Source organism: Hippocampus zosterae, chromosome 4 (genome assembly GCF_025434085.1).
Source record: "Hippocampus zosterae strain Florida chromosome 4, ASM2543408v3, whole genome shotgun sequence".
Taxonomy (NCBI): Eukaryota; Metazoa; Chordata; class Actinopteri; order Syngnathiformes; family Syngnathidae; genus Hippocampus; species Hippocampus zosterae.
The window spans coordinates 5401435-5429212 of record NC_067454.1 but is presented as its reverse complement, the minus strand read 5'-3'; the positions used below and the strand labels follow the sequence as shown (position 1 = coordinate 5429212).

At 43.0% G+C, this 27778-nt stretch overlaps 1 protein-coding gene across 3 annotated transcripts in view; it reads left to right on the top strand.

The window, feature by feature from the left end:
• cdh8 (cadherin 8) overlaps positions 1-27778 on the top strand; it is a 174620-nt gene that overhangs the window by 121530 nt on the left and 25312 nt on the right. For all 3 annotated transcript variants that reach the window (XM_052062473.1, XM_052062474.1, XM_052062472.1), the window contains exons 4-6: positions 10672-10791; positions 21323-21490; positions 21569-21756. In XM_052062473.1, coding sequence (XP_051918433.1) covers positions 10672-10791; positions 21323-21490; positions 21569-21756 — 476 coding nt within the window. The remainder of the gene's footprint in view (positions 1-10671; positions 10792-21322; positions 21491-21568; positions 21757-27778) is intronic.

Here is a 27778-nt window from a genome sequence, read left to right as displayed (position 1 = left end):
TGTCTACCGGCCACAAAGCAGCTTACACGCCTCATTAAAAACACTTTCAGTGACCGCATAGGCATAAGTAATACATTTCTCGTGTTTAGGTGCAGTTTTGATATGGGGTCTCCACTCCCTGGTGGGGAGGCAAGTGCATGGTATTTGACCAAAAAATCCGCACCTTACGACAGCCTTTGCACAATGCAGAATCTTACTTTTTGCTTTCTTTCATCGATGAAATAAGTCATTTTAAAAAGCTGGCCCCGGTGGCAGCTTTCTCAAATTAAGAAACATTTGGCAATTTTACCCATGATGGAGTTGTTCATTAGACAACACGGCTCGGCCGTTAGGCTTTGTTATTACCTCGCCTTGGGAGCAATTAAATATGGCTAAGAGGGGCGACCCCCGATTTGTCTAATTCTATAAATCTGCGCTTAAACTTGTGAACAATTAAGTAGTACTCATGGAATGTACTTCAGTCAGGGGCCGGATAATTTTGTGAAAATAGACTTTGGTAAAAGGAGAAATCCTGATTCAACTATTGTAGTCAACTAAATATAACAACAACAAAAAGTAGAAAGTAAACCGTCATTTATGTACGTACTCATTTTGAGAACTTTGCAATCTAAGAAAATATATTATATATGTGTATATATATATATATATATATATATATATATATATATATATATATATATATATACTAGCTGGTTCGCCGCCCTCCGGGCGGCTCATCAGCTAGTTCCTGCGGAAGGCTGGTAAGATGGGCCTTCGGCCCACAAAAGTGTTGTTGCTTGGTTCAACTTTTTGTTCATCTTCATTGCTTATCGCGAAAATAAAGAGATGTTTAGCTCTACTAAATAACTAACAATTTCATTGCAATGCTTGTGGGTAGACAACATTTTTTCGCTAAGATGTCCGCGCGATCGTAGTGAGCCACTGCCTGAGCGGCGCAGTGGCGGCGCGGTGAAGTAGGTACGTTTTGAAAAGGGACAGATGGAAGGACATAATAAAATATATAGATAGATATAACTTATATTTTGCTTGTATAGGCAAGAATAAGAAAGAAAAGTCATGCTACAGGTTGTTGACTAGCTAGCTAGCATGGCTCACCTTCTATGCTATCAAAACCTACTGTACATGTTCCAAAAGCTTTGCCAATATTGTGAACGTACTAACAACAGTAAAAAAAAATAAATAATAATAATTAGCTAATGATAACAACAAAAATAGTATACCTTACCTGTAGTGAGGGGTTTTTCAAATGAATCAGATAATTTGTTCACACTTGACTTATGACAGCTCATTCAGCACAAAGTGTTTATGTAATGGGCAACATCAAATAATTCAATGAAATCAATTCACGTATGCGGAATATCTTGCTTCTCCGAATCTGTTGCCATGACGGTTAATGCTCCCCGATTCATGTTCCTCCATTTCGCTGCTATCCCCTTTTGAAGCGGTGGTGTGTCAAGGCAACAAAGGACCCACTTAATTATTTTTGTTCCTGCTTTCGTTGACTCCTCCAGAAGAGGATGTCAGAACCAGACAAGGACATGAAAAAGCGGAAACACCGTCACCCCCGCTCTCGTCTTTGTCCTCCTCCTCTTCCTCGCTCTCTGTCTTATATAAAAGACTCGTAATTGCACTACAACAATAACAGTGTCAGTGTTAAGTGTGACGGTCCCTTAACTCTTCACAAGCGTGGCGTCCCTTATCCATCATTGGCTCTGGGGAGCAATTTCTGGGATGCTGACAAGCATGTCTCATCTTAGGAGATGTTTTTTTTTTTTTGGTCTCCAACGGGCCACAATTTTTCTGGCCCATGTCACCGGTGTCAAATTACAACCTTGTGTAAGTATATATAAAATAAAATCACATTCCGGTCTTTCAGCCCGGTTCATTTTCCGTATTTGGCATCGGTGTTGTCATGAAGACTGGTTGAGCAAACTGAGACGGTGGTGGGTATTTATGCCGCCACTCTATGAATATGCTAGCTAAAGGCCTCTGCGCCGATGTTGAACGGGAGTATGAATCTATAGAATGAATGACAATTCATTGGATGGATGGACAGAGATTTTGATTGGCTAGTTCGCTGGATTTACGGATGGCTGATGATGAATGGATGGACAGATAATCTGAATGAATAGGTAGATGGATGGATGGTATGGCTGGATATTTTGATTGGATAGGTAGGTGGATGGATGATGGATGATGGATGAATGGATGGATGGTTGAATGGATATTTCAATTGGGTTGGCACGTGAATGGATGGATGGATATTTTGAATGGGAACGTTGGTGCTTGGATGGATGGATGGATGAAAGATGGATGGGTGGGTGGATGGATATTTAATTTGGTAGGTAGGTGGGTGGATGTATGGATGTATGGATGATGAAGTTTTGGTGGCTAGATATGGATAAATGGGTAGGTAGGTGGATGGAGGGAGGAATGGAGGGAGGAGGGATGGAGGGTTGGATATTTTGATTGGGTAGGTTGGTGGGTGAATGGATGGATGGATGTATGGATTGATGGATGATGAAGGATCGATGGCTAGATATGGATAGATGGGTAGGTAGGTGGATAGAGGGATGGAGGGACGGATGTTAAAATCAGTCATTGACTTTGAGGGGTGTTCGAATGGATGTAAAAAAATTTTTTGGTCATCAATCTGTACAGATGAATGAATGAATGGTGGCTCAATGATTGACATAATAGGCGAAGTAGTTCACATCCTCTTAATTGTTGGCCGTATGGACACATCTTCACAAAATGAATGGACGAATGAGGACGAAAGAAGATATTAGGCTCAGTGCATCACTCCCCATGTGTATTTTAATCAAAATAGGTGTCGTACTCTAAAAATACTCACTGAAAAGATGAAGGCTGTCACTCTCTGTCTGATCAGCTGCAGCATCCTCATCAACCTCCACTGACGGCTGAGAGAAAGCGACACCGTTGTACATGTAATCAACACACAATCAGCTGCTCATCACCACCATACAAGCACTGGCCTGCTGTATTAAAAAAAAAAAAAACGTTTTATTTTTCAACGTATACGGCTTACTTGTTTTCTGTTCTCATTAAAACACCATCGAGATTCTTCAACGGATCTATAGCATACATATTTTCAGCATTTGCAGTCATCATTACCTTTCAGCTTAGTTCTATAGAAACGACCCTATCTATGCCCACACTGAGTGTCATCGCATCCATTATAGTGCTATTAGGTACTCCAGCGATATTTCTGCGCCCCTGGATCACACGTGTCGGGCTAGTTTTTTTTTTTTTTGTTGAATAAAGATATGTGCTGGCCAGTCTGGCTGAGAAATAATAGGCCCCGTGCTTCCTATTTACTCTGCGAGATAGGAAATCAATAGGAATCTTCCTGGAAGCGGCGAGGGGCATGAATCGGTGGACTCGGCCCCCGATGTGACACGCAAAGGCGGTAGAAGCACATCGCAGCTCATTTGGGCCAAAACGCATTAGCGAAAGCTTCATCTGTAACGTCTGATTATTTCCTTCAAGGATGACCGACGGCGCCCAAGGTCCGGAAGTTTCCCCGCTTTTATTCAATCGCACAATTCCTCGGAGACTTGGCTTCTTGTGCTACTCATCAAAAGTAGTTTTTTACCCCATACTTCCAAAAAAAAAAAAAAAATGGCACACACTACACTGACTGGGTTCATATCAACAATACACGAGCGAACGATATTTCTTCAGTCCCTTTGTTTCATAGTTGTCCGCTACCTTGATCGATTGGTCGTAAAGAGCAACTTTTTAGGCAGTGAGAAAACCCTATTGATTTCTGCGAAAGCCATTTATTATTTGCCGGGAGAATATTGACTATCCAGATGTCCCTTTTTTTTTTTAATGACTGCAAAGGACATTTTGTTGTGGATGGAATGCAATGCCATGAAATGTCATCCAAAAAGTTTTTTTTTTTTTGGTGCTTATGAAAATATGTAAGATTCGACTCTAAAGCAGTTTTGACATAAAACCCTTTGCATAATCCACATTTTTACCCCCCCCCCCCCCACCCCCCAAATTCAATATACAAGAGTGTTGACACAAAAAATTCACTTTGTTTCAACCTGGAACACTGCCTAGATAGTACCAAGGCATTGCTGCAACAATAGTTCATGCTATGAATCACGCCGCCAACGCGGTGAAAAGGCCAACTTAAAAACAAAAACAAAAAACAAACAAACATTACCCAACCAAATAACATATGGACATTCATGCGTTGGTACGCTTTTATTTTGAGGTTGTCCCCAGCTGACGACTAATTTTCCAGAATCTGAAAAAATGCCGTTACAAACTGTTGCAACTTGCTCCCGACTTTCACGGCAAAACGCCCTGATGGAATAATTGATTATTATTCCATTTCATATAATTAATTGCGCGAAAAAAATAATTGAACTACGCTGACATTGTATTCTATGGTGCCTGTTGCCAATGTTGCTGGCGAAAGCTGACAGATTACTTAAAGACGCGAATGACTTTGTTGCTGACACATTGTCGTTCCTAATGATCACTTTTTAACTAACCAGGCCGACTCATATGTGCTGTTTTTACATTCATTTTGTTCATGACACCCCATCAACAGCGACACTCAACCGTCATATCTAATCTGTTTCATAAATAATCAAATAATATGTTAGTTAACTCTCGTAGTCCACCGCTTGCTATACATGTAAAATGATGTCTTTGAATCAAAGGCAAAGGCATTCGGAAAAACACGAGAGAGCTGAAACGTATGGGGGGGTTCTAAAATGGCCTACATTTCATGACGTCACCGGCTGATAATTCTCAGGCATTGCAGCAATAATAAAAAAGGTTTTGTTTCCGTAATCTTCACAATTTACATATTTTGCACCATAGAGACCAATTATAATTCATATTTTCGAATGCATCGTAAACCTAATGTGTAAACATGCATTTCACGCAATTTTTACGTCAATCGCTTTGTTTTTGCTTGGACAGACATATGCATGCCACATTGTTGGGTTGAGGTCATTCCAATTGTGCAACTTTTAGGTGGCGCCAGAGAATCGCAAATGAGTTTGCCTTTTTGCAGGAGGCTTCAAACCAATGCATTTTACATGAACACGTCCGGTCGGGATTGTTAGCAGGGCTTAGGTGGGACCTCCAGACACAATTTTTTTTCCCTTTTGCAAAAAAAAAAAAGAATAAAAAATCCCAAAGAACTAATAAAAACTATATATGTATGGATAGCACAGATGCCTCTGAACATTTTGAAAAAAAAAAAAGAATGTTTGTATAACACAAAATACATCATTACAAAAATTGTAAAATGCGTAACTTGGGGTTTTTTTTCATTTGAAGGACCCAAGGGTTAAACATGGTCTAATCATAAGCAACTGATGTACAGCACACGTTCAAATGAAGTAAATGGAAAGGATTTCTTTGCTGTCTCCGCTCACCCTTTCGGCGCGGTGCAAGCGATTGACTCGCTAGCTTGACCAAAACAGTTTGTTTTGAAAATGGAGAGCAGCCAAACATTGTCATGACTGTCCTAGACCTAAATTCACTTACATTTATGGTGGATTATATCATTCTTTTGTTATTTTATGGAAACTCTTTATGTGAAGGAACCTGCCTTGGGACTATGGATGGAAAAATAGCATTTATGTTATATCCGGCGCATTTACACTGTTGTGTTGATTCATGTGCACTGTCCCAATGAAACAAATAAATACATTTGACAATGTTTGCGTTAGTGCCGCAAAGTACTGGTCCAACCTAAGCGTCTTTTGCTAAATTTCGATTTTAAATCACCTGTGACATGGTGTCATCACGTCTTTCTTTGTCCACTCTTCTGTGTGCTTTTCATCCGTTTAAATAGCTTCACTGTAGATAATGCAGAAAATCAACAGACGATTCGACTTGTGGTAACTCATTTGGAACAGAGACACCATTACCCAGCATGCTTTGCCCGACCCGTGTCATCGCAGTCCACCTCGGTAGAAAAACCTAAAACGGGGCGATTGGGTGACAACATGGTGCGGAAGCGTGAAGGGCGGCCGCGCCACATCCATACAGTATGCATGCAGGCACTGAGCCATGCAGAAGGATTTCGCTGAGGCGAGGCCAGGAGGACAAGGGGAGAAGAGAGTGTCATGTCGGGGGGGCTCACGGCGTGCGAGCCCTGCTAAAACAATAGTGTTTATGTCTGACTGGCTGCACGCCCCGGGGGGGGGGGGGGGGGGGGGGGGGTGCACAGAGAGGGCCTGCGCAGGGATGAATAAAGATGGGCAGAAAGTGAGCACGGGCGTCCCAGTTGCTCCGCACGACGGTGTGGCCCACTGAAGCTCAGCTGCACAAAGAGAGAAATATTAAGAGTGTTTACTTTGAGCAGGTAACTCATTTGCATACTTTTGTCACCCAGCTGGCAGCCTGAATTTTTTTATTTTTTTTTTTAAACTGGAAATCCTCCCCTGTGGTGAAAAACGTTGGAGCAGCTGCAGGTTGCCTTGCTGCATTGTCAGATTTTTTTGGTTATTTGTGTGAAGCAACACAACATGAAAATAGCCCTTAATGTTGATTCATTCTGTTTCCTGAATTGATTTATTTATTCAAAGAATAAAATGAAATGAAAGGGGAGGAAAGAAAAAAAAACAAACAATATACCGAAATGACCACTATGGTCGAAGCACACTTACAAACATAACAATTTAACAACGATCTAATAAAATTGATTCAGTCCCCTAATTTCAAATTTAGAATCCAATATTGCTACTGCTAAGTAGCAATATAAAATATAGATTGCTTTTTTTTTTTCATCATCACACCTTGACAGGGTTCGATTCCAGCTCCGGCCTTCTTATGTGGAATTTGCATGTTATCCTCGTGCCTGCGTGGGTTTTCTCCGGGTACTCCGGTTTCCTCCCACATTCCAAAAAACATGCATGGCAGGCTGATTGAACACTCTAAATTGTCCTGAGGTGTGAGTGTGAGCGCAGATGGTTGTTTGTCTCTGTGTGCGCTGTGATTGGCTGGCAACCCGTTCAGGGTGTACCCCGCTTACTGCCCTGAAGACAGCCTGGGATAGGCTCCAGCAACCCTTGCGACCCTTGTCAGAATAAGCGGATTGGAAAATGGATGGATGGATTAAACTGTCAATTCTTCTTCCATTCCGAGCCACTTACTTCCAAAAGTAAAAGTGTTGTCCTTCACTTGACTGGGCGTTTTCGTGTAAGGATGGAAACAAAGCTCGCTACATATTCAGTCCCCTATATCGTATACGTTAGTGTTTATTTACTCACACGCGAGTCATTATGCGCACTCATTCTGGCATATTACATTCTCCACTGTGGGCTTTTAAAATGGATAATCCCCCCCTCCCCTCCACCCGCTTGCCTTCCTGCTTTTTTTTCTTTTGAGGCCTTCTCCACACCGGTAAAAGTTTTAAACCGGCATTGTAATCTCTGTAATGTCAAGGCGGAGAAAATGTTCCTCTTCCAGCGAAGAGCATTCACCAGGGTCCAACATCTGCATGCCGGGATGTTTTGGGAAAGCTAATCTTGCGATTTGAAACGGGACCAAAAAAAAAAAAAAAAAACAATGGCAGTCTAATCCCTCACTTTTTTTAAATCCAAGTGTAGTGTGGTGCAGAAAGAGAGATGGAGCTATTTCATGCCTCGCCGCTTCCACTGTTTTTTATGAACCGCCACACCCTCTGTGTCCCCCTCTTTGGGATTTATAAAGCCAGTTGGCAATACTCAGACACCTTTTAGAAGGACAAAGCTACTTTTCATAATTAGGTCCGTGTGCGTGCGCGTGCGCGCGTGTGTGTGTGCGGCCGCCTTCTCTCGCTCGAGTGGCAGTAATTTAACTTGAGCGAAGATAAGACGTGGCATCTCCGGGAGAAGGTGCAATTTCCTCACCTGTCTTTCCTGTTATTCATTTGACAATTGGCAAACATCACCGGCACACTGGATCTAATTTGTTCCTCCGCACGCTCACACGAGCGGACCGAATTTTTAATGATTGTACAGTACGTGCCGCGCCATCTGCTTACCTGCATTCTGCCCCCCCAAAAAAAAGAACTCGTTTGATATCGTCGTTACGCATCTGACAAGTTTCAGTGAAAGTTTTTGGGCTCATCTCAAAGTTAAACTGTTTTTTTTTTTTTTTTCGTGCAGCTTTGCTGTATGGATCTTCTGTTGATATCTGACGAGGATTTTTGGGGGACTGTTTTGTTGTTGTTTTGTTTTGTTACTGAGTCCAAAAACAATCTAATAAATAATCTTATACAAATACTGGAAAGACCTCATTAAGGTGCGTGAGGTGTCATTTTACAGATTTGTAAAGCTCACAGCCAGGCCTTCAATTTAAGTTGCGACTTGTTGTTTGTGGAAAAAAAAAAACAACTTTGACCTCGTCAGAATAACTGGTGATAACACAAAAACACATTTCTTACCTTCTTTCTTTCTATTTACGTATTTATTTAATTAGTCCACTCCATCAACACACGGGTATACGGGTATGACGATATAAGAAAACCTGTGCTACGTCCATTGATTAGACATCTGGTTCAAATAAAAATAATTTATTGACCTTGTGATATTTTCAACCAAAAATTATTTGGTGATTGTGATTCATTGACATGTATTGGGTAAATTTCCCCAGTGTGGGACGAATAAAGGATATCTTATCTTATTGGTCCTTGTCAGGAGTGAACTCTGACCTTGGGGTATTGCCTTGAAAATCACAATCAAAATTAATCAAAGTCCAAAGTTAATTGCCAGTTTGGAGATTTTTGACTTGGTTTCAATTGAAAGAGAAAGACACACAGCCCAAAATTAGAGTCTTTATCTTTGCTTTACTGTTTATCCACTTTTATGATCACAGGCGTTGTTAAAAGCAAACAGAGGTTTAATTAGTTAGAATGTACACAAACTTTTTTTTTAAATGTTGTGTTATTTGTGTGTGTGTGTGTGTGTGTGTGTGTGTGTGTGTGCTTATGACTCAAACAACAGCTCGTTTCTCTGCAATTTAATCTCCGCGGGAGGCGTAACAGGCGGCGGCAAGTATAAATGTTAGAGACCGTGATTTAGTGGCTCGCCCGTGTCTCAGATGACCACCCTTTCGTTGTGAAATTATAGGCTCAAGACAACGACAATGGCTCTCGGTAGCCACAAAAAGCTGGCTCTTTGTTTTTTTGTTTTTATTTTTATATGTCATATTCTAGACCCTGGATTGGTCGCCTGACACTTCACAGCACAGACATCTGACTGTTTTGCAGGCTTTTTGTATTATGCTACCACATCATGTGCATCATTTTTTTTTTCATGTTACTGGAAGCGTTCAATTGCTGTGGCGATGGCCAAAAAAAAATCTGCCGCTTTGTTCTGCGACATGGGAGCGCTTGGCGTTTGTAGCCGGCCCACCGTTTAAACATCTTTCACAGGAACCATTTCCATTCCTGTCTAATACTTTCAGCCAGCGTTTCTCTGTGTTTTTTTTCTTCCTCTCACTCCTCCACGGACACCTAGGAGGGCTCCACTCTCCAAACGTGAGCCTAAATGAGTTTAATTTCACTAATAACTCCTTAATACTCTGTTTTTCGATAGCTTAATTGAATGGTGACAAACCTATTTGGAAATTTTCCCCAGAGACTGCCGCTACATTGTAGGTGTGAAGGTTGCATTTCAAAGCTGTCTGAATAGCATTTTCACACTCATATTATTTATTCAGCCCAGCCAACATGCGCGCTCAAAGTCGACAGTTATTAAAAACCACAGCCAAAAACAAGCGCAATATGGCTTCCAGTTGACTCATTACATCATCTGCAGTGCGTCTATGAATACTACCTGCAGCCATCAGGTTAAATGAAAGCTAGCAGGAGACGGCTAATCAACGCAGACTGCTCAGTAAAGCTTAACAATCGTCATAAGGAGTCCCAAGTTGGGGCCGTGTCAAGTGTTGTTTACGTGCAGATTTGCCACATCAAATATGGCAGACGCGCTGCTGTGTTACCCCAGCAAGTCTACTCTCACACAAGGCTGTGTTAACGTATACATTTCTAAGCCAAAACATTCACAATGTCATAGTTTTTTAATGGTCCCAAGCCAGTCTACACTGTATTGTCACTAAATCGTCATCTCAACTCATAACTGACATGAAGCACAGTTCATGTTTGATCAGCGCTCTGTTAGCAAAATGGTGGCGTTAAGCTAGCCCATTTGTGGATTTCATGACAGATCAAGTTACAGTTGATGTGGTACTTTTTGTGTTTTTTGACTTCATTTTCTTTTTTCCCCGGTGATATAGAGTATTACCAATAATCTTGGGGGCTTGTATAGTCCTGTATATGTTTTGGTGACTTCTACACAATGGTTTGCCAGGGCTACGCAGCTCACAAAAAATACAAAAAAATGGCAGATTATTTTGAAAATGGCAGCTTTTCAACTATAAACTAAATGATGACATGTAGTTCAAGTTGAAGTCAATTTGAGTTTCTTTCATCGAATGTCAAGTTGAATCCTTCATAAGTTTTCGTAAGATATTTATTATATGCAAGTTTTAAGTTGGTTGTTCAGTGATCTTGTGACATGCCCCCCCTTCCCCTACCTCTGCTTTATGCTCTCAGATTCTCTAATAAAAATACATTTAACACAACATTTTTACAATGCTTATTGATGATACGCTTTATCTTTGCAGGTACCCCGGTGACCCGAGTGACTGCCACCGATGCCGATGACCCGGTATACGGCAACAGCGCCAAACTGGTCTACAGCATCCTGGAGGGGCAACCCTACTTTTCTGTGGATCCCAACTCAGGTGAATTTTCTTGTCCCTGTTCAAGATCACTCACAGTATGCACACACACTGCTAATGTTACGGTAAAAAAAAAAAAAAAAACGGAGGGAGTGAATTCCACGGCAGTGATTCAGATCTTTTAGAGAAGTAAAAAAAATGGTAATAAATCATAGACTAAAATGTATTTACGTTAACTTTGTAAATAATTGCATAAATAGATGCTCAGAAAATGGATTCCATACCTTCCATAGCGCCCAAAGTAAGAAGGCACAAAAATCACGGTACATGTCGCGTGTTGTTTCATAGCTGGCTCGCTTTTATGCTATTACAATGTGTTCCCCGAGCTTTGTTGAGAGCCGATTTACAAAAAGTACTGAATTAGTTGGTGACAACTACTGAACGAATGCGCATCATTTGTATGAGTTGTTGTAGCTTCAGCAGACACATTTTAAACACCAGAAGTAGTGATTTTGGAGCTGACATTGACTGATTCTTTTAAATAAGGCCACAGATATCGGATATTTATTTTACTTTTCAGTCCCCAAGATCAGTCAAGATTTGACATCAGCTCTCTGTTTTTATATATTTGCATATAAAGCAATACACCTATTTTAATGATGTTAGGAGTAAAAAGCGCAGACATCTGTTGTCCTATGTTGGGAGTGAAAGTAAATAGTGGTCAGAAACAAATATTAAAAGTGCAGATACCTGAAAAAATGAAGTATTTATACTAACATCGCAAAAAGTCAAAGGCGCTCGCTTGTGCTAAATGCTAACTAGCATCGAGGCCAATAAAAGGCCCATTTTTGTGCACTTCGCCATTGTTTTGTCACCGATCTGATCTCTCCAAGATGGCTCATTAAATTTAATCGCAGCCGTTAATATGGCGCGCCAAACCTTTTCACAGCTTCCGAGCCGACACGTGTTGAACAAAGCGGTGAGTGAATGAACGGCGCCACGCCCATAATGGGCCACAATGAGAGCGAGATAGGCTTCATCGGGAGGTGCAGATAACATCTTATTGGATTATTTCAATGGGCCAGGAACTCTTTTCGTATTTAAACATTGTTCCTTTTCATTAGCCGCCGACTCTCAGATAAACCGGCTCACAATGTTAGCTGAGGTCAAGTGTGGAAGTATAAATTCTATTTTATATTTCGGGTGAAAGCAGAAGGTCCTCTTATAATCACGGTTTATTACTATTATTCTGAGGAATTAATCCCCTTTTTCGGGGCCTCATCATGCCCGAATAGTCATCCGTTTTGGCCAGCTCCTGTATCACGGTGAAACTGGAAAATCATATAATTCCATCCCCCAACGCCAGTTTCTGAGCCACAGGAAGTAGCTTTTCACTGGAGATGGTCCATGTAAATTTCAAGCTGCCATTTTGAGTGGATGTCAGGGCTAAAACCTTGACGAGCCCCTTTATGGTAAACATTTCAGGTGAACCCAAATCGGAAGCAGATAGGCTAACACGCCAACTTCAAGTCCGTATACGACTGTGTGCTGAAGGTTTGCAAGCGTTAGCCAGGGTAGCGGATTTTTGAGTTTTCATCAGGGTTCGTTGAAACTCGTCAACAGTTTTAATTGTTGGCTGACGCAACTGCGTTAAGTGCTGATATTGTTTGAAAAAAGTGAGTTGGAGACTTGACGTTACGTTACTCTATAAGTACACTCCATGTGCCATTTATCGTTGTGGTCAAATTCCATTTTTCATTTTTTCGGAATATGACGATTTCCACAAAAGCACAATTCGTCCCAAAGTTGAGTTGATTCAGGACTCGCTGTCTGTACGGGAAACGAATAGCGAACCGAGATTCAGGGTAAAAGTCCGAGCTCCGCCGTTGATAATTGGCTTCCCCGCAGCCTGATTCTGACAGCAAATCTTTGACTAAAAATCTGAAAAGGATAATTAGGTTGAGTAAGGAAGAAACATGCGGCGGCCGTGTCAGTGGCTTGAGATGATTTTTAATGAAGCGGCGTTGGCGATCTTCGCAGGGGCTCTTTCGCCCGTGCTTCAAAAGTTAATGACAGCAGAAATGGAAAGTATTATCAGCTTGCCGCACATGTGATTGCAAGCCGCATAATGGCCGCCGCCAGTGAATAGACGAGGACAAAAGGCGGGCGGCCCCGATATCAGCGGGACACATCGGTGCTTTTCTCCGTCCTTGTTTGTGAAGGGATTTAGCCAGGTCAAGCGATCATCTGTGATATATTGCGTGCTTGGACAATGAGCAGCATCAAAGCCCTTATTAAATCTACATAATTGCGAGATTCGTAAGCAAGAGCCTATCTGCCGACTGCCCGTCTTTAATGCAACACGGTCGCATGGTTATGAATGCATATTGATGAGAACGGTAATAATAATCACGTGCCCGTCGTGCGCTCCGGCCGCGTGAGGCAGAAAGACTGGAGCACGAGCATCGAATTATCTCCAAACACATTCCGGCTTCTTGGATCTGTGACCGTCCTGTTATATGTCGTCCGTACCGCAAAAAAATGTCTTTTCTCTTATTTTACTTGATGATTTATTTTTTTGTTTGTTTCAGAGGCTTCTACTTGCTTTTCTGGATGACTTTCTGATACGTGTCTACAAAGTATAAAGGACATGATTACATGAATTACATTAATAACACATGAGACGGGAATCTGTGGCGTCGTAAACAAGTCGGCGGAAAAAAATAGGAAACAAGATAGAGAAGGCGAGGAAGGAGAATATTTATGTGCATAATTAGCCGGAACACTCGGTCCAAAGCGGAGCCGGCCTTGTGCTCGCCACCGCCACGGTCTCTCGCCACACCTGCAGTCGGAAAACGATTGTCCATAATAGCGCGTGGCATTAGCATTCGTCGCTAGCGACGCGCATGTAGATGGCTCGTTCACATACGGCAGATGTTTTAACGAATGTTAATGGATAAAAAAAGAAAACAAAACGGTAAGCGATGATTAAGGAGTGTTTGACACTTAGAAATGAAAAGCTGCGGATGAATAAATCAATAAATAAACATCGCGGCCCACTTTATCACTCAGTTAGGTGGGTAGTGGGGGCGGAGGGTGTTCATCTATGGAAATGAGTGTTTGTCTATCTTCACATTTTTGAGTGATTAGGAATTAATTTGAATAATTAACCGTGATCAACTTCAGAGATGAGGAGCGCACCAATGACTGAAGTGCGTTTGTCTTATTTTTGGATTTGTTTGTTGCTCGTTGCCTGAGTTGGCCTACCTTCAAATCGGATGCTTGCGACACACGTTTCATCACACGCACACACACACACACACACACACACACACACACACACACACACACACACACACACACACACAAGCACGCACGCTGAACTTTCCTCGGGCGGAACAAGGAGTTAACGGTACTTTGGAATATTTGAACAGATATAAAGAGAATATAATGGCTTCTAATGTAATATTCATGGAATATTCAAGTCTTCCCCCTATACACGTTTTGTCCTTCAGACCTCTCGTGCTGCATTACATGTACGGTAGATGGTGGACCTCGTAGCTTACTGTATATCTGCACAGTTTGAAACGTGTGTGTGTGTGTGTGTGTGTCTGTGAAATATATTTACATGAAGCGTGTGATGGGATGAACATTTAAACAGTTTTTGGGGGGAATTGAGTGTGCATACGCGTTTATTTATGCGTTTGTGGAGTCAAAGGTTAACTTTGAGTTGCATTAGTGCATTTGGTCGTACAGATGCTTAAATGTATGTGAATGGAAAAACAGGTGTGTGTAGTATTTGTTAATTCACAAACCGTTATTAATTTCATATGTAAATTCATTCATTCATTCATTCATCTTCCGAGCCGCTTGATCCTCACTAGGGTCGTGGGGGGTGCTGGAGCCTATCCCAGCTGTCTCCGGGCAGTAGGCGGGGGACACCCTGAATCGGTTGCCAGCCAATCGCAGGGCACACAGAAACGAACAACCATTCGCACTCACACTCACACCTAGGGACAATTTAGAGTGTTCAATCAGCCTGCCACGCATGTTTTTGGAATGTGGGAGGAAACCAGAGCACCCGGAGAAAACCCACGCAGGCCGGGGGAGAACATGCAAACTCCTCACAGGGAGGCCGGAGCTGGAATCGAACCCGGTACCTCTGCACTGTGAAGCCGACGTGCTAACCACTGGACTACCGGGCCGCCCCATATGTAAATTGTCAATTAAAAAAGTTAATCAACACATTGCGAGTCGACACCAGACATCCGCAGATGTATTTGAGTAGCAGGGATCCTCATCAGCTCATTCTACACTTATACACGTGTGTTGTTTGTGGCCATACCGGTTAAGCAGAATGATAATGCTCCAGTCCCAGATCGTGTCATCATTTTCCGTATGGAGACGGCGCCATGTGAGATGTGAGTGTACCACATGGAATGGGGAGGAGAAGAGTCGCTTTGATTGGCTGTGAAGAGAGTCAGCTCTGGTCACACCCACAGTGGCGCAAGCAGCCCTTTTATACATGTCCCTGCTTTCACTCTTGTGTTGAATGAACATGGAGACTTTGTTATTCAATGGAGTGCATGTGAACGGACAGACTAATAATAGGGTGGCACGCTGGGCGACTGGTTAGCACACCTCACAGTGCAGACGTGCAGGGTTCGATTCCGGCTTCGGCTTCCTATGTGGAGTTTGCATGTTTGCATGAGTTTGCATGTTTGCATGTTTTCACTGTGCCTGCGTGGGTTTTCTCCGGGTACTCCGGTTTCCTCCCACATTTCAAAAACATGTTTAGCAGGCTAACGGAATTCTCTCAAATTGTCCCGAGGTGTGATTGTGAGTGGGACAAGCAAGACAACCATTGTCTATTTGTGTCCTGTGATTGGCTGGCAACCAGTTCAGAGTGTACCCCGCCTACCACCCGAAGACAGCACACACATGACCCTGGTGAGGATAAGCGGATTGCAAAATGGATGGATGGATGGGCAATGATTATGATGATGATGAAATGTAAAATTTTTTCCAAAAGATATACTCCAGTCTTTTCTTCATTTTTAGTGTTACGGTTAAAGCCAAGGGAAAGGACATCAGTACATTCTTAAAGACGGGATACTGTAGAACATGATGAAAGTCGAGGCGAAGCTCGGCTGACTAAAACAGCGTCGAAGGCAGTGGGAGTTTGTTGTTTTATTCCTGCTTGCAGCCATGAGTCAAGGATCCGCATTCCTGCAGCGAGTCAACACTCTATTCGAGAAAATAAACATCTAGTGGCCAGTACAAAGAAAGAGGTTTGTTTTCACAATGTATCTATATTTTTCATCAATATTAAGAGAAAATAGAATCTTCAGATCGACAGGGGAAGTATGGTTGGACAAACAGTCAAAGTCACGAGACGTGAGGATTGACAGACAGACTTATAATTTGTGTTTAATTGTGTGTCTATGATTGAAAAAAATTGAATTATTTCAAACTGACAGCAAGGAAAATGCACAAATATGAATTAATTATAGGCGGCATGAGATGAAAGTTTAGCACATCCTCCTCACAGTACAGAGGTGCTGGGTTCGATTCTGGGCCCCAGCCTTCCTGCGTGTGTTTAATTTGCATGCCCCCCCCCCCCCCATGCCCGCATGGCTTTTCTCGGGGTATTCCGGTTTCCTCCCAAATTGTCCCTAAGTGTGAGTGTGAGCGCGAATGGCTGTTCGTTTATGTGTGCCCTACGATTGGCTGGCAACCAGTTGAGATAGTTGAGCCCGAAGACAGCTGAGGTTTTGGACTACTTCGGGCAGTAGGCGGGGGACACCCTGAATCGGTTGCCAGCCAATCGCAGGGCACACAGAAACGAACGACCATTCACACTCACACTCACACCTAGGGACAATTTAGAGCGTCCAATCAGCCTGCCATGCATGTTTTTTGGAATGTGGGAGGAAACCGGAGCACCCGGAGAAAACCCACGCAGGCCCGGGGAGAACATGCAAACTCCACACAGGGAGGCCGGAGCTGGAATCGAACCCGGTACCTCTGCACTGTGAAGCCGACGTGCTAACCACTGGGCTACCGGGCCGCGTTATTTCCACTGTATGTGAATAGACAGACATATTGTGTGCACATGAATGGGCCATGTGTACGTGAATGGGATGAACAGACATGTTGTTTACATGATGCGCGTACGTGGTTGCATTCCACACACACGCTTCATCTTGAAGTGACAAGCGCCATTTAATAGGACAAGAATATCAGACGATGAAGGGACGGAACGGTTTGTCGTTCGCTGGCTGCCGGGGGTTGGTTGTCAAGGAAGTTGCTTGCCTGTTCATAAAGCGCAACATTTATTGTTGTTGTTCCGTCTTCCAAGAGCCGCTGGATTAACTCACAGCTCGGCACGTAATTAGATTTTGTCTATTCTGTCATCGGTGCTGCGGGGTTGTGAGGTGGTTGAGGTGGTTGGTGATATATGGCTGAGCTGAAACATCGGCGGTGTACATTTTTTTTTTTTACTTAAGAGGTGGGGGACTCGAGGTGCATGACTTCACTCAGGTCAGATTCACGTCACCAGTTTCAGGACTTTGGGCTTGCTTGGTTAAAACTCATAAAAGATTCAACCTGACCTTGAGACTCAACTTGAATGACTCGAATGATGTGACGTGGCAAATCTTGGACATTTGCATTTCAAACCCTGCGTTTTCAACATCGTCCCATTTTTGAATTTTTTTTTTTTTTTTGGGGGGTCTGTGTGTAGCGTGCACAAACCTGGCAGCTCACCAGTGTGCTATGAAGCCACCTCATGAAGCAAGTATCACGCAGGGAGCTACAACGACGCGTAAATTGAGTTTTAAGGATTATATGTTTGATAAAATAGCGAAAAAGAAGTGACGACATGCACGGTGTGCAACGCAAAGACAGGAGACAACAATTATGATATCGAAATTCAGCTCTCACGATAAAATGCAGAAAGACGGGCAGGCTAAATTTCACAATTTAGCTAACGGATAGCCGGTCTAACATTTACTAAGCCATGAAATTGATTTGGAGACATGAAAAAAAAAAAATAACATCGTAAATGTGTTCTTACAACTGTTGATATAAACCTGATTTTACCTGTTCAGCTGCTTCACCGTGCCGATTGTTGGATCTCTTTGCCTTTTTATGCCGAAGAAGCTTTTGTGTGCAACGTGGGAGTTTGATCTACTCCATCTGTGGTTGTTTATGTTGTGATATTTATTGAAAATACAGCAGGAAAGTGTAACATCCGTCAGGGATACAAAAGAGAGAACATAGTAAACAGGAAAAAAATGCAGTTCATTAGCAGCACAGTATGACTACTATTGCGGAAAATAATGTTTGTTGAGTTAAGTCTGCCAGCCGGTTGAAACTAATATCTGGGTGTGAAATCCAAAAGTGATCTACGTTTTACAGTTTTTCTCATCAAGTTTTTGAGCTACAGGATACACATTTTCTTCAAACATATTGACTAAATGTTTTTGAATGTGGGCGGCCCGGTAGTCCAGTGGTTAGCACGTCGGCTTCACAGTGCAGAGGTACCGGGTTCGATTCCAGCTCCGGCCTCCCTTTGTGGAGTTTGCATGTTCTCCCCGGGCCTGCGTGGGTTTTCTCCGGGTGCTCCGGATTCCTCCCACATTCCAAAAACATGCATGGCAGGCTGATTGGGCGCTCTAAAATTGTCCCTCGGTGCGAGTGTGGGTGTGGATGGTTGTTCGTCTCTGTGTGCCCTGCGATTGGCTGGCAACCGATTCAGGGTGTCCCCCACCTACTGCCCGAAAACGGCTGGGATAGGCTCCAGCACCCCCCGCGACCCTCGTGAGGATCAAGCTGTTTGGAAAATGGATGGATGGATGGTTTTTGAATGTTAATAAAACACTGTGATGGAATACTTGCAAGTTTTAGTTCCTAAAATATATTAATAATAATAATAACTAAACCAGCATAAAATGAAACAGAATTTACAAGGTATCCCCATGGTTTCAAAGTTAGAAGAAAACCCAGCGCTGATCCTCTTAATTCCAACCACGCAAGCGATTTGCTAACAGATTTTGATAGGTGTGACCTATTGGGAGCTGCACGTACCTCTCACCGCCTTGTCTCAGTTGTGACTGCACAAACAAATTGCCACATAGCCGTAATCAACTCTTCTTACTTCAGCTGGAATTCTTTTTTCATCTGCAGGGTAAGCTGGGAAGAAAAAGCTTCGCTTGCTCGAAAAAAAAAATAAAAATGTAAAAGCCTGTTCCCCAGTGTAATGATATACAGGTTCTGATCCGTGGAGGAAATGCAGCGCTCCGCCCTGTAGTAAAGTAACATGAGTAGGTGTGTACGGAGATGATATGGTAAATAAACACCATTACGCATGCATGGTCGACATCGGGTGTCCAGCGTTGGCCTTGCGACCACACTGTGAGGACCCTATTGACAAGACACAACTGATAGCCAAGCCCCCAGGGTGGTCTGCTAGCCGCACCGAAGTACCTTGCCAGCAACCAGAAGCGTGAAAGATACTGACTGCATTAGGGCTAAATGTCTGAATACGTTTCTGTCACTTAGCAAGATTGTACAACTTGCTTATGACTTTCTTCACCGAATGATTATGACTCTACTTGCTTGAAATTTAGCGCTGATTCAACCTGACTTGATTCTTTTTTTTTTTTTTTTCTCCAAAGCAACTTCCTTGAAACTTCAAGGTTAAAACTCACACAAATGCGATTTACTCACACCTCTGTCCGTGACCTCCAAAAGGAAATCTGACCCCCACTGGTGCTCCATTTCTGCGGACAGCAAGCCGCCAGAATAGAAAATGCAAGCCTCACCCTCAATGTGTTTTTTTTGGGGTTTTTTTTGGGCCCATTCTCATTTTGTGGTGCCTGGAACCGAGAGCTTTAGGGGGGTGTCATGCCAAAAAGGCATCCATTTTATATTCATTTGATGATCCAGCGGGTGTCTGTTTCTCTGAGTGGATTATCCAGATATGCCGTCGTTGAGCCCCTTTTTATATTCCACGGTTGTGGCGCAGTCAATAAAGTCCATTTCGCATACAGTATCCCAGATTATACACGACAGACGGCATCATTTGCACTCAATCCGAATACAAATAGCGGCAGACTGTGGAAAACAAGTGATGCACATATTTTTTCTCTACGCTAAGCTAAGCAAAAAAAAAAAATATATATATATATATATATACATGTACCTCCAGGGAATTCTTAACCTCCACGCTTTGCGACAAATCATGGTCCTGAAAATAATGCACGTCAACAAATTGTCAAGTAAGGTGGCTATGAAGGTTAGAGCATTTTGGCAGCATTCTTGCATATGTAGCAATAAACACTTTTTTTCTGTCCCACACTCCCCAGCCGACATTGTGTGTTTGGGCAGACAGAACCTTACATTGGGTCTGGATATGAACAGACACAACATGTTAATGTTGCAACTGTTACCTTGACAAAGTAATCTATTTACTGGTTCAAAAAGTAACTTACCTGACTGATTACTTGACTTTAATAATAGCTACGCTGTATGACTTGTCACTTTATTCGTTACATTCAGCAGCCGCGTAAGACTGCTGAATGTATACATGTATGTGTATATAAATACATGTTAACAGTGGACACAAAAACACATTTGGAGCCCGGTATAAATCGTAGCGTCGCTTAGCATGCTAACTTAACACTTGTAGTGCACCGCTTGCGATAAATGTAAAATGATGTCATTGAATCAAAGGCAAAGGCATTCAGAAAAACACGAGAGAGCTGAAACTTATGGAGGGGTTCTAAAATGGCCTAAATTTCATGACGTCACCGGCTGATAATTCTCAGGCATTGCAGCAATATTAAAAACGTTTTGATACCTTAATCTTCACAATTTACATATTTTGCACCATAGAGACCCATTATAATTCATATTTTTGAATGCATCGTAAACCTAATGTGTAAACATGCATTTCACGCGATTTTTACGTCAATCGCTTTGTTTTCGCTTGGACAGACGTAAGCATGCCTCAATGTTGGGTTGAGGTCATTCCAATTTTGCAACTTTAGGTGGCGTCAGAGGATCGCAAATGAGTTTGCAGGAGGCTTCAAACCAATGCATTTTACATGAACACGTCCCGTCGGGATTGTTAGTAGGGCTTGGTTGGGACCTACAGACACAATTTTTTTTTCCCTTTTGCAAAAAATAAAGAATAAAAAATCCCGAAGAACTAATAAAAACTATATATGTATGGATAGCTCAGATGCCTCTGAACATTTTGAGTGTTTGAAAAAAAAGAATGTTTTTATAACACAAAATACATCATTACAAAAATTGTAAAATGCGTAACTTAAGGCCTTTTTAATTTGGAGCACACAAGGGTTAAGCATGCTAATTTAGCTAACTTAGCATTCTAACTTAGCCATTCGCAAGTTCGACACAGACTTAACGTCCCTAACATTACAATTCTACAGTCGAACACGAACTTCATTTTCAGAACACACATTCTGGGAGAAGATAAAGAAGAGACAAACATTAACAGCATGTGTACAAATGGACGGGCGGATGTTTGTCATGTGTTGATTTATATCGCTGATGATTTTTCCAGCCACCATCAAAATTGCTCTGCACGGGATGGATCGAGAGATGCGAGAGGAGTACCTGGTGGTCATCCAGGCCAAGGACATGGGCGGTCACATGGGAGGCTTGTCGGGCACCACCACCGTCACCATCACGCTCACCGACATCAACGACAACCCGCCCAAGTTCTCGAAAAGTGAGCCTCCCATCAAGTGAAATCCCAGTCCCCAATTGGCATTTAATACCTCCCGTTGTGTTTTTTGCATTTTGAAAGATTTGTATGAGTTTGCCATCCCCGAAAACCTGCCCATTGGGCAGATGGGAGGCAAGGTAAAGGCCAACGACCGGGACGTCGGCGACAATGCCAAGTCCACGTACAACATCATCGAGGGTGACGAGCAAGGTGTGTTCGAGATCGTCACAGACCCGCAGACGCAAGAAGGGATTCTGCGACTCAAAAAGGTAAGTTGCAGCCCAATGTGCTTGCCGCCTAAATGAGTAAAAAAAAAAAAAAAAGTTAAAAAAAAGATGGCCATGGAAAGATATTGTGGAAAAGTCCTCCATTATTCTGGCTTTGTAACACAAGCATAATTGAAATTAGGTGGATGTCATGTCACTAGTTTCCAAGAATGGACTTGAAAAAAATGTCTGCCATTTTGGTTTAAAATAGACATTTACGTTGGAAAGCGGTTCGTTGCAAAATGAATTATGTAAAATTGTGACTTTGAACGGGCGGCCCGGTAGTCCAGTGGTTAGCACGTGGGCTTCACAGTGCAGAGGTACCGGGTTCGATTCCAGCTCCGACCTCCCTGTGTGGAGTTTGCATGTTCTCCCCGGGCCTGCGTGGGTTTTCTCCGGGTGCTCCGGTTTCCTCCCACATTCCAAAAACATGCATGGCAGGCTGATTGGACGCTCTAAATTGTCCCTCGGTGTGAGTGTGAGTGCGGATGGTTGTTCGTTTCTGTGTGCCCTGCGATTGGCTGGCAACCGATTCAGGGCGTCCCCCGCCTACTGCCCGAAGACAGCTGGGATAGGCTCCAGCACCCCCCGCGACCCTCGTGAGGATCAAGCGGCTCGGAAGATGAATGAATGAATGAATGTGACTTTGAACGTTATCGGAGTAGAAACTGTGTAAATGGCGTACATCAAAAAGAGGTTCAACTGTGCTAGTTTATATCACACAGCGTTTTATATGAGTCACACTTACTTAAGCTCGGTTGAGAGTAGTACTGAAGGCTGAAAAGACCGAACAAAGCCCCTTACCATTATATCAAGGATTCGCAGTGAAAAAAACTGTTCTTTACTGCTTGCAGCTTTATATTCCTTCATTCCACAAGTTTCATTATATTTGTTGTGAGGTGAATCCACATTATCCCAAGGATATGTGCTGCCACTGAGTTAAGAGTGTGAACAATGTTGAGCACAACGTGTAGGAGGTGTGCAGTGCGCAAGAACTCAGGCAATCCGCCGGGACAACAAATAACATCAGTCAGAAAAACGACAACTGTTGACAAAGCAAATGTCACAAGTATGTTTGTCTTTTTTTTTTTCTGAGGCAACTCACACTTCCCGTCTGAGTGGGTGTGTTTTCAGAAGTCACTCTTGTCTTGTTTGTCGGGTCGTTTACAAAGCCAAATAGGAAACTTCCTCTCCAAGCTTCAGACTCCAGCCTACGCTGCGGTATAACTCGAAACCTGATAGCTTTTAGACGTTGTGAAGCATCATGGTACTTGTTGTCCGGATAAGTCATGTTTGTGGCCTGAGGAACATGCAAACAATTGTATGTTTGTGATCACGCGGTGGCTCTACTCCAGTGTAACAGTGAGAACAGCTGCCGCGGTAGTCGGAAGACCTTGCGTGTGGGCGGACAATGTGGAGTTTTGAAAATGCAGGCTCCGATGCCAGTGGTAGATAAGTTTAGTTGCCTACAATGGGAGGAAAATGTATGCAAACCCTTTGGAAGAACTTCCAATTCTAGATGAGTTGGGGAGATTTTCATTATACTGCAGTTATTTTTTTTAATCATATTTTGATTGTTTTTTTTAATGTTTAATTAGTTTTATATTTTTAATTGTTAATTGAGTTTTTTTCCCCAAAAAATTCTCAGTTTTAATTTGGTTTTTAGAAAGTATTAGTGGGCGGCCCGGTAGTCCAGTGGTTAGCACGCCGGCTTCACAGTGCAGAGGTACCAGGTTCGATTCCAGCTCCGGCCTCCCTGTGTGGAGTTTGCATGTTCTCCCCGGGCCTGCGTGGGTTTTCTCCGGGTGCTCCGGTTTCCTCCCACATTCCAAAAACATGCATGGTAGGCTGATTGGAGGCTCTAAATTGTCCCTAGGTGTGAATGTGAGCGTGGATGGTTGTTCGTCTCTGTGTGCCCTGCGATTGGCTGGCAACTGATCCAGGGTGTCCCCCGCCTACTCCCCGAAGACGGCTGGGATAGGCTCCAGCACCCCCCGCGACCCTAGTGAGGATTAAGTGGTTCAGAAAATGGATGGATGGATGGATGAAAGTATTAGTTTTAGTTTAAAAAACGTGATTTTTTTGTTTGAGAGAGTAAGAAAAAAATAGTAAATATGGTGTCATCAAAAGTCAACAAAAATATGATTTCAAAAGCATTTTAAAAACAACCATCCACAAATCAATTTCCAGTCCTCCGTAACAGTCTGCAAACTATGAATTGCAAATAACTCTTTCTACAGTTTGATGCATCACAGCGTCTAAACTAGATTGGTCTCACTTGGATTCACTTTTTGACAAGTTGCCAAATTCGAAGGCTTAAATCCTCATTGAGACATATTCAACCCTGTTGTTAATTGTATGATATTATTTCATATAATAGGCAAAAAGAAAATGAAGACTTGTTATCGAACGCGTCACGTTTCCGGCTGAGTGAGACTGTCCCCCGAGGAGCACCGTCATCTGGCGGCGCTGATTTACCGGTTGCCGCCAGATGACGTTGCATCTATGCAGTAAGGACGAACAAATCGTAAACGACTCTGCCACCTTCTCTCTCCCGGCTAACGGCTGTGCTGTTATACCGAAATAAATTTAAGATCAACCCCAAGGCTCATGTATCTGTTACCGATGACGAAAATAAATGACATTTTTCCCATATTTCCTTAGTTTTGATTTGTTATGGAATTTTAAACTGTCGTTTCACCATTTTCGTGAAACCTTTTTTTTTCATTAGTTTTCATGAACTAAATACTGAGATAAGTTGCTCATTAAATGTTTTCTAAATCATGAGAATAAACAAACTTGCCTAAATCGTTACCGGAAAATTATATACTGTCAAATTTTTATTGCTTGAAAAGACGCAGGGTCGATCTGACTTTTAAAGGGACCAAATTAGAGTCAACTTGTCCGAGTGCTACTAAATGGCACCAAATGTGCTCAACAGACGGGCGGTGGTAAAATGCTGTCAAACGAGCCCCCTTAGTCAGTTTCAGCCATGTGTCACGGGTGTGACACCCCAAATTTAGCTCTGTTTTAAAGCTCACCATAAAAAAAAAAGGACAGCCTGTCAAACGCCACAAGGTCCGAGCTTGACCAAATGTCTTGCACCGTATATTGAGCACGGTACTGCACAATACGATGATCCGCCCACCAGGATTAAATCCTTTTGTCTCAACTTGTTCATGGTCTGCGACCACATTGGAACATATCACGCTGCTCTGCAGCGTGAACGCCCCTCGGGGGAGGAAAGGGATGACACTGATGCGAGGGGAAGTCGGCTTCTCCGTGAGCGTACTTCTGCTGGTCCAATGAAGAAGCACGGCGACAGAGCAAAAAGACTCCTGCTGACACTTCCCATCCACAGTCTTTAAAGTGCCTTTTCGCGCTTGTTAAAATCCCAGTTTTGCTGCGAGGTTACCATCGATCAAACTTTTGGGGGTTGGAGGTCTTCGGCCAACTGGTTTGAAGTAGAGTGGTGATTTTGAGAGTGTTATTTGCTTTTTGAGGCTTTCCAAAAAAAGAAAAAACATTTTTTATCGGCCCATGGAGGGATTTTAGTAGGATGCTGGGTTCTTCACTCCATGGAACTTTGAAGTCTCTCCATTCTCTGCCAGTCGATCCAGATGTGATCCCGCGACTAGAAGGGACACATCAGGGTTGGATGTGGGAGTTGGACAATACAAAAAAAAAAAGAAGCCAAAATTCACCTGCTGTTCCATTTTCAGTGAACACATGTTGACTCTTTTAGTTCAAAACCGAGGATAAACAAACACAATGTTACTTCTGGTCTCAAAACACAATACAGGCTCTTTCTCTGGAATCTGCTCATTTATTTTATATGCCACTTTATATACCAAGTGCTACACTATTTACTCCGTTAAAATTATTCACAAAAATTCACTCGTTCAGTAAGACCCTGACCTGTTAATTTTTTTTTTTTTAACCTTAAGTCTTGGAAAAAAAGCTAGGGAAAATATATATGGGCGGCCCGGTAGTCCAGTGGTTAGCACGTCGACTTCACAGTGCAGAGGTACCGGGTTCAATTCCAGCTCCGGCCTCCCTGTGTGGAGTTTGCATGTTCTCCCGGGGCCTGCGTGGGTTTTCTCCGGGTACTCCGGTTTCCTCCCACATTCCAAAAACATGCATGGCAGGCTGATTGAATGCTCTAAATTGTCCTTAGGTGTGAATATGAGCGTGGATGGTTGTTCGTCTCTGTGTGTCCTGTGATTGGCTGCCAACCGTTTCAGGGTGTCCCCCGCCTACTGCCCGAAGACAGCTGGGATAGGCTCCAGCACCCCCCGCGACCCTAGTGAGGATCAAGCGGCTCGGAAAATGGATGGATGTGTATATATATATATATATATAAATGACTTCACAGAGCCAACTGCCTCCGGTAATGACTGTCACGGCTCACCTGTTTGCTGGTTTGGTCATGTGACGTTGGTAAGCCGAGCCCATAGGCAAGCAGGATTTTACTTTTTCCATGAGGTTCATTTGGTTCCAAATCTTGCGCAACTCCAGCACGGTGCCAGGCTGCAACACTTTTGGAGCTTTTAGTATATTTAGCTTCTGGTTGTGACATTTATTATGATACATAACTCATGGAATGAGATCCTCTCGCTTGTCCGTTAGCTGACACCTTTTTGCATTTTGTTGAGAGTAAGTCAATATAACTACTCTATAACTCTGGTGTGTGTGTGTGTGTGTGTGCGTGTGTGCGCGTGTGTGTGATGGTATTGGAATTTACTGCTGAGTACTCTAATGCCTCCACTCGACAGTAGTGAAGGTCAAACCCCTAGAAGAAACCATGCTAATGCTGTCCTTGAGATCCCCTGCTTTAAAAATACAAAACATGATGTGCACTCACGGGTTGGAACAGAGGCTATCACACTTTTATCGCATTAGAGTGGGTTTTATTTTTGCAATAACAAACGACAACAACAGCACCTGTTGCACCCTGAGGGGCATTCCAACAAGTAGGTTACATGAAAACCTGGAGGAGGTTGACCCTGACATGTTAGAAAGTCAGATTGGTCCATTTCAAAGAACCTAAAAGTGTCATTGGGACTCTGTCTCCATGGTAACAGATGCTGTGGACCAAATTCTGCCAAAATCTGACTTTCTTGCAATCTCCTCCCACCTGAAAAAAAACAGGGCTTGTCCCTTCCATCGATATTTAGGCACGATTCATTTAGATGGCTGCGATAGGCTCCGGCATGCCCTCGACACCAGTGAGGACAAGTGGCTTGGATAATGGATGGATGGATGGATGGATGGATGGATGGATGGATGGATGGTAGCCGGGGGACACCCTGAACTGGTACACAGAGGCGAACAACCATCCGCGCTCACACTTAACCCTAGGGACTATTGAGAGTGTTCCATTAACCGACTACGCATGTTTTTGGAGTGTGGGAGGAAACCGGAGTACCCGGAGAAAACCCACGCAGTCAGCGGGTGAACAAATCAAATTCCGTACAGGAAGGCCGGAGCCGGAATTTTTTTTTTTTTACACGGCTGCCTGAATCGCCCATATTTGCATGTATTTTAGCCGCTTGAGACGACATGCTTCCCTATTTAATGCACAGGTACGGCCGACATATGCTTTGATGTTATTTTAATTGTAGTAGTATGGTTTGAAAACAAGGCAGAGTGCCGGTTGCGGCAGGGGCACCATAATTTGGCTCATGGTGGAAGAATGGGCTCACATCAAATAAGACTCAATGTTGGAGCCTGCATAGCGAGCATTAAATACAAAGCGCCAGCAGAAAGTCAGAGGGAGCTTCAAAAAACAAAACAAAACAAAACAAAACAAACTAACATCAACCCCGACAAGGAACCTAGATGGAGAACCTGTTGATGTACGATCAGAGGAGAGTCAAAAAGCAGCTCGCCTGGAAACCTGGGCATAAAAAAGGAGAGAAAAGAGCGCATAATAAAAATCGAGGAAACAAAGCCAAAAGCAACAGCGAAAAATGAGCTGTACCTAATATTGTGAACGGGCGGCCCGGTAGACCAGTGGTTCGCA